We start from the raw sequence: 8477 nt of genomic DNA, 5'->3' as shown, positions 1-8477 counted from the left end.
CAGTGCAGAGGTTGGGTGGGTGCGTGCCTGGGGTGCAGGTGAGGCACGTCTAGCTGGAGCCAGCCCTGGGCTCCACTTCCCCTTCTCTTCCCCAGTGTTAACTCCCCACCCCCTACCCCCTCCTCTCCAGCTCCTGGGCCCCCTCCCGCTCCTCCCTCAGCACCTCCCTGTGCCCGCCCACGGTCGGTCTCCCACCCTGCTTGGGACTGCGTCATAAGTATCCTCAGACCTGGACTTGCAGCAGCGTTAAGCAGACTGGGGAGAAACTAGGTGCTGCTTAGGCAAGCGCGATCTCCTCCTCTTCCAACCTGCAGCCCAGGACGCTGATTCGAGCCGCGCCTTACCGCGCAGCCCGAAGATTCACCATGGTGAAAATCGCCTTCAACACCCCCACCGCGGTGCAAAAGGAGGAGGCACGGCAAGACGTGGAGGCCCTTGTGAGCCGCACTGTCCGAGCTCAGATCCTGACCGGCAAGGTAGCTGTACCCACTCTGCCCCTGAATGCCTGCTGGGGTCTGGAAGTGTGTGTGGGGGGGAGGTGAAGGGGAAATGTGGAAAGTGGGCAGGTGGCAGAGAACAAAATGCAGGCTGTCCCACAGACCCTGTATCCTGGGGGAGGCCCTTCTGCAGGATCCGTCGAGTTTGCGGGGTCACCCAGGTCTGTCTAACCGCGCCACCTTCTGCCTGCAGCAACCCATTTCGCTTTGATTCCCCGCAAGTTGCGCCATGTTCCCTCAGGTCCAGCCCATGCCGCCCTATCCTAGAGGAAGTGTGGAGAGAGTTTGAAAAAATCCCCTGGGACTTGATGCCATCTTCTCTTGGGGAACGGGTCGGGGGTTGGGGACCAAGGAGAGGCACGGCAGCCTGTCATCAGCTCCGGGGACTCATAGCCTCTACAGAAGCAGAGAAGACACGCAGGGTGGTGATCACTGGTCAAGAGACTTAACTCTTTTTTCTTTCTTTTTGGCGTGGGTGAAATTACTGAATCCAAGTCTTTCTAAAATCTGTTTGTGGAGGTAGGATGATGGCAAAAGGCAGCTTGAACTGTGAGCTGTAGGAGTTTGGGCAAAGTGCACCTACACAGGAGCTCCCATTTATTTTCAATTTTTCCCTGGTCACAAGCGGCGTTAAGCATTGGGTAAAGGAGCTGTCAAAACTTAGGTTGGTCTTAATCGGAATTTTGAGTGTTCACTGTACCCTCTTACTGTAAGAATCTTACATGTTTTTGAAGTGGTGTTTCGGTAAGAAAACACTTCTTCTGTAAAAATAAAATTTAGAATACTTTTTAAATACCTTTTCCTGTTAGTTTTTTTTTTTTTTTTTCTTTTTGAGCTATATCCCACTTCCCTCATAGAAATTTGAAGCTGGTCCAATGTTGTAATTTAAAATCTTAACTTTGCCAGAAATTCGAAAATCCACCCCCCCACCAAAAAAAAAAAAAAAAGCTAGACTTTATTCATTTAGTCAGATTTCTGTTTGCTTTAGACACCTACCATATTTGCACATTGGTAAATACTCCTCCTTTTCCTCAGTAAAAATTTTAAAAGGCAATCCTATTTTTTTCTGATTCTGTGAAGTGTGCAAAGTGTGAAGCTTGCATATGTGTCCTAACTTGCTGTGTTCTGTTTATAAAGTCTTAACTTTTTTGTTCAGAGTGGAGATTGAAAATTGCTTTGAGTGAAATAAGAATCCATGTAGTTAAACCTTGATTATGCACTCAATTTGAAATTCTAGTGTGTGTATGCAGAAGTTTTCATCGTGGAAACTCAATATTTAACCCTGCAATTAAAAAAACTGTATATTATACATGTTAGAACTCAAAAGAAACATTCCGTTGTGTTGTTGAGGATTTTATTAAATGACAAAGTCAAATATGTAGTTGTCCTTCTGCTAACTTTGTAAGCATAACATGGCCAAATCTGGGGTGGGGCAGTTTAATTAGATACCAGTATGTAAATATAGCCACAAAGAACTTTTTTCCCTTATCATCAAAAACATCATAATTTGTAGATAGATTTATAACACAAGTAATACTTCTGTCAGACCTGTGGTGTAATGAGGAATAAACAAAATTGAGCCTTTCCTCTTTGATTATATTATTTGTTAGGTTTTGTAGAAGTTTCCTTCCTTAGGATTCTAATCTGGCCATTATAGGGCAATAGCAATAATAATTGCCACATTACATTGTAGTATACTGATCAGCCAGATAATCAGGTTAAGAATAGTAGAATATTGTGTTGTAGATCATGTAAAATGACTTTGAAATACAGATCAGAGAGATATTGCCTAAGGCAATTGATGGCCTACATCACCCTGAACTGCAACAAATTTAAATGAAAACAAAAAATCCTTATTCCTACCAAATAATATTCTAAAACTTTGAGACTCTGATACTTAAAACCTACTTAAGAATAAACTTCCTGAGTTATTGGAAAGAGAAATGAAGTTGCAATGCAAAGCGTTCTTTTCACATCTCCAGAGCAAGGACAAAAGAACTTCACTCCTCTGATAATTTCAAATTGCGTGGACATGAGACTTATCACAAGCTACTTCATTTTTCTTGGCCTAAATTTAATTATTTAAACTTCAGTGATTCCCAAACAAAATTTAAAGTTCTGTCTTTGTGGTGTTAATCTTAGTTTACATTTTAATAAGAATAATTATAAGTTTCTAAAAATTACTGGGATACAGCAAGGACTTCAAGGTTTATAGAACATTAATGGAGATAATGAATTTAAATAAATTTAGCCTAGAAAATGTGAATCTGAAATTTCGAACTTGTAAAGGGAAACCTTTTTTTGAAAATAACATCAAATGGCTGGCTGCGCTTATTTCTCTACATTAAGTTCACGTCTATGCATTTATTTTAACCATATTAATTTAAGCTTAGTGCACATAAATATTTCAGTTGTCATGAAAAAGAGTTAATGACAGAAAAATTGAAACAATTCTATTTACATATCAGTCTGAGTGATTTACTCCTGAGTTATCAGGGTCCAGATTTGCTGACGTCATTTATTCTACCCCTGAATAATAATGCTGCTTAGGAATATATTATGGCACACAGGAAAGAGACAGAAAGGTCCTCTGGTTCACTGCCCTAGGAACAGTACAGTTAATCAGTTACTTTTTGCTTCGGATATTTCTTGTTCCAACTCCTAAGCAAATTATTGATTTAGCAGAATTTTTAAAGCCCCTGTTACACAGTTGGCTTTTGTGTCTAGCAATGTTATACTTTTTTATTTATTTTTTAGTTATAGGTGGACACAATATCTTTATTTTATTTTTATGTGGTGCTGAGGATCGAACCCAGTGCCTCATGCATGCTAGGTGAGTGCTCTACCCCTAACCACAACCCCAGCCCCATAGCAATGCTATACTTTAAAATCTATTATTGAACCCAGAACATGAAAAGCACTATCTTATTCGTGCAATACACAGCTATAGAATAACTGGTGATATTAGGAAAGTTTGCATTTCTTGAAAAAATTAGGAAAATTGGGAAATATATCTCTGTCTTCAATATTTTAATTTTGAAAATAAGGAGAAAAGGCATATACCTATATTATGGAACTCCTTTAAAACCAAATTTTGAAAAAAAAAGCAGCTTTTAAAAAATTAGTTAATAAATCAAAGTATATTATTTCTCCTTTGATTTTACAAATAAATTTGTTTACAAAAAATTAAAGAAGCATAACTGAGAAGTATGTGATTATATCACTACACAAGTCCAAGAGATCACTACCTCCATTTATTTAAATGACATACATAATATCTATAGATCAAGCTGTGCTAGATTGGGCCTATAGTTAACAATGCTATATTGTGCATCAAAAATTTGTTAAGAAAGTAGATATCAGGGCTAGGGTTGTGCCTCAGTGGTAGAGCACTTCCCTAGCATGTGTGAGCACTGGGTTCAATTCTCAGCACCATGTATAAATAAATAAAATAAAGGTCCATTGACAACTAAAAAAATTAAAAAGAGTAGATATCATGTTAAGTGCTTTTTAATAAAAAGAGAATATAACATTGCATAAATGAATGTTTATATTAACATATTTCTAGCAGTTTGTATTTGGAAAAAAACATTCTACCTGTATTTGGGGTTGGAAATGCCCAAAGTAAAATTAATATAATTGAAGATGTTTTCACATTTATTAGATTTCAGAAATTGTCTTAAAATGGTTTTAGACTAGGATGACTTAATATTATTTTTAGATATCTTGAGTTTTAAGGGAGGTAAGTTATATATAAAAGCAAATGTCTAAAAATGATTTTTATCTTTTTTCTTTTTTTTTTTTTTGGTTTTGCCTCTTAATATTTAGGAGCTTCGAGTTACCACCCAGGAAAAAGAGAGCTCATCTGGAAGATGTATGCTTACTCTGTTAGGTCTTTCATTCATCTTGGCAGGACTTATTGTTGGTGGAGCCTGCATTTACAAGTACTTCATGCCCAAGGTAATAATAATTATCATTCTTATACTTTGAAATACTAATGGCTATACATTTAGTATCAACCTAAATAATTCTGTGGCGATCACCAGAGAAATGAAGATATAAGGAAAAATTTCAAAATTCCTTTCAGTCCATAAAATTGATTTGTCCTCATAGTGATAACTGTCATCAACAAGCCTTAGTTTAGCACACAGTACAATGAATTGATTTGAATTGAACAAATGATTCAAATGTCATAACAGCTAGTATCAGAAGATTTAAATTTCCCCATTTTGCCTTTCAGAGCACCATTTACCGTGGGGAGATGTGCTTCTTTGATTCCGAAGATCCTCTAAATTCCCTTCATGGAGGAGAGCCTTACTTCCTGCCTGTGACTGAGGAGGCTGACATTCGTGAGGATGACAACATTGCAATCATAGATGTGCCTGTTCCCAGTTTTTCTGATAGTGACCCTGCAGCAATTATTCATGACTTTGAAAAGGTAGGTTTGCCATTCTTAGATGTATTGATCATTTTGAAATAAAGCCTTTGTTCTTTTATTAGTGAATGCACATTAGTTAATTTTGGAAATATGTAACTACTTGCTTTAATAGTACCCGGGGAAATCAGTAGTGTTGATACTTGGGTATTTTACCTATAGAACTTTTTCCCCTTCCCCAACAGGGAATGACTGCTTATCTGGATTTGCTTCTGGGAAATTGCTATCTGATGCCCCTCAATACCTCCATTGTTATGCCTCCGAAGAATCTGGTGGAACTCTTTGGCAAACTGGCGGTATGTATTTTGGAAGTCAGTCAATTCTTTCTATAAGCATTCCCAAATAATTTTGCTTCCTGATTCTGAAAATTTGAGTCAGTCCAAAGAATTCTGTTTTGTTGAAATAATTTTTGAAAAAACAACATGCTGAGACGAAATGGATTGAGTTGGAGGACACTGTGTTCAGCAATATAAGCTAGATAGAAAGATAAGTACCTTGTTTTCTCTCTGATATGTGAAAGCAAAACCAAAAAAAATTACCTGAATGTAGAATAGTGATTAATAATAGTTGGGAAGACTGTAGGTTGGTAGATAAAAGGAGGTTGGGTTTGATCACTACACACAACATGTCTGGAAATGTCATACTGAATCCCATTAATATATACAATCAATATGTGATAAAATATATATAATCAATATGTGATAGTCAAAAATGAAATAAAAAAGCATACTGTGACCCTAAAACTGTTCTAGAAAATAAAGTATTTTTAAAATTATATCTGTTGTAGGTAGGGATTTTAAGAACTTCTTTAAGAATTTCTCATTACAAACTTATTTTTTTTTTTATTTTAGAGTGGCAAATACTTGCCTCACACTTATGTGGTTCGTGAAGACCTGGTTGCTGTGGAAGAAATCCGTGATGTTAGTAACCTTGGCATCTTTATTTACCAGCTTTGCAACAACAGAAAGTCCTTCCGCCTTCGTCGCAGAGACCTCTTGCTGGGTAGGCATTTTATTCCTTCCTTCATCCTGTGTTATAAGGACAGTGGAAGATAGTGTAGAGGATATGGGAAAATGGAGAGCAAGTCTAGATATTTTTGCATATTCACAAAATTTCAAAAACCGCTTTTTTGTGCATTTTCTCACAGGTTTCAACAAGCGTGCCATTGATAAATGCTGGAAGATCAGACACTTTCCCAATGAATTTATTGTTGAGACCAAGATCTGTCAAGAGTGAGAGACAACAGAGAAAGAGTATCCTCGGTAATAAGAAGTCAGAGATTTACAATATGACTTCGAAATTAAAGTTTATGGGATACTCAAGATATTTACTCATGCATTTACTCTATTGCTTGTACTAAAAAAAAGGAAAAAAAAAACTACTAACCACTGCAAGCTATGTCAAATTTTACTTTAATTGGCACAGCTTGTTGTTTGAAACTGAAATTTTATCTTTTTTCTTCTGAATTTATAGGGTTTAGATTTCTGAAAGCAGCATGAATGTCAGCTAACATCTTGACAATAAATTCCATCATCTGTCCTTATTTAAAGCAAGCTCTTCACACAATGATATGGCAGAGTGTGCTTTAAATTTAAAATTGTTTTTGAAATTTTTGTGTAAAGCATGTCAAATCTCTTAACATTTTTTTGTTTTGTTTTCATTTTGTGAAACTTTCCTGAATTTAGAAGTTACATATTTGGATTTCTGTTAGGTGCTCTACAATGACTTATATGTGAACAACTTTATGAGTAAGTCATTTATCACTAATTCAGTGATTGTTTCTCACTGATACCTGTATTGTGAAATCCACAAAACTGTATAGGTGCTCAATGCTGTAAGGAGTTTAAGTTGTATGAATTCTACAACCCTATAATAAATTTTACCATATTTGATCATTATTTTATTTTCTTACATTTCTTCACTTAAGGTATACTTAATGTGAAAAATTTTTATGTGTTTAATGTTTGTGTATCTGCAAACAGACCTAAAAATATAAATCTAATTCTGCCTTTATTCCCAGCTCCACATATAATCCCATATTTATTCCTTTTTATATTATATCATTTTATTTTTCATAAATATTCTATAATTAATTTATTACATAAAACAAATATTTATTAACAAGCTCCAGATCCATAGCAATTTAAAAATTTTAATGATTTTCCTTTTTTGTAAAAACCCAAAAAAATGATAAACAGTTATGACAGGTCATTAAAGATAAATTTCAGATAAGATGTTGATGGCTTTCAAGAACCTCACATGCTATAATCTTTGCTCATTTATTTAAGAGTATAAACTCCATATTAAGTGGGCCAGTACTATTCTTTCCCTATGTCAAAAAAAATTGTCCCTGATACCACCATTAACCTGTTGGTAGTAACTATTGTTCAATTTCTATAGCTGAAATTACCAGTCAAATCCATAACCTTAAATACTACCATTATTTTAATAAAACAAATTAAGCTTTTAACTTCAGCAAATCAGAAATAAAATAATATCACCTTGAAATGTGAAAAGAAAACAAAGGTAAAATAATTTGAAAACAAAAATAGTAATAAACTTAAGAACTGGTTCTTTATGCAGAAGGATAATATTTAGAAAGAATTTGCAAAATTCAACAAATATTCCTTGTTTGAAAATATGCACAGAAAAGTAGGAAAAGGAAAATACATTCTTTCCAAATTTATCTGAAATAGCATCATGCCTAGTTAGTGGTGAATCAGGTAGTTGAGTTGCAGACTATTTTAACTATTCAGTGTTGTTCTAGACTTTCTAGTCAATATAATAGTATGTAAGAGAAATCAAAAGTATCACTTTTTAAAAGGGGGTGAAATTATTTTTATTAACAGAGTTGCTTAAATATTACATACTAGGGGGCTAATCAAAAATTTTCAAAATTAATAAGATTTAGTATAATAAAAAAAAAAAACAATGGCTTCATACCACCAACAGCCAATTAAAGGGTAATAGCAGAAGGAAAAAAGTATCCTACACACAAAAGTAACAGGATATAAAATAACGCCAGCAAGGTATTTTTGGAATTATTATGGAAAAACATAAAACAATTGAGATATATAAATGAATGAGTAAATAGGGAAGGAGAATATTAAAGCTAGATAAATTCTTCACCAATTAAATTTATTTGTCTAACCTCATCTCAATCAAAATCACAAAAGAAATGGTTTTGGATCTTGGCAAAAATGTTTGAAGGCTCATATGGAAGCATAAATAGGTGTGAATAGGTGAAGAAAAAAGTTATGGGCAGGGATTTCTTACATGAACCTCTATTAAACCATATTCAAATTTATAATTTTATGATGACTTTTACACAAGAATGCAATGCCAAGAAAGAGACCCTAGCACATAAAACAAAAGTGTCTAACAAAAGCCACGTAGTAAGATATATCCTGTAGCAACTGTGTTGGCAAAAGTGGCGGAATGGAAAAACAAAACTTCTAATTACTATAGTATGAAATAGAAAAGCTTAGCAGTCTCCCAAGTACAGCATCTCCTAAATTTTCACAATTAATAATATTTTTAAAAAG

The 8477-nt window shown here is 35.0% G+C and overlaps 1 protein-coding gene across 1 annotated transcript; it reads left to right on the top strand.

Moving 5' to 3' along the window:
- The first annotated feature begins 226 nt into the window (after positions 1-226).
- Itm2a (integral membrane protein 2A) lies at positions 227-6830 on the top strand. The gene is made up of 6 exons (XM_077107044.1): positions 227-476; positions 4326-4457; positions 4738-4935; positions 5118-5228; positions 5784-5934; positions 6080-6830. The coding sequence occupies exons 1-6, from the start codon at positions 366-368 to the stop codon at positions 6166-6168; spliced, it is 792 nt and encodes a 263-aa protein (XP_076963159.1). The 5' UTR covers positions 227-365; the 3' UTR covers positions 6169-6830.
- Positions 6831-8477: the final 1647 nt, after the last annotated feature.

The sequence above is a fragment of the Callospermophilus lateralis genome, chromosome X (assembly GCF_048772815.1).
Source record: "Callospermophilus lateralis isolate mCalLat2 chromosome X, mCalLat2.hap1, whole genome shotgun sequence".
In the NCBI taxonomy this organism is placed as follows: domain Eukaryota; kingdom Metazoa; phylum Chordata; class Mammalia; order Rodentia; family Sciuridae; genus Callospermophilus; species Callospermophilus lateralis.
The sequence above is the reverse complement of the archived record's forward strand: the minus strand, read 5'-3'. Positions and strand labels throughout refer to the sequence as shown.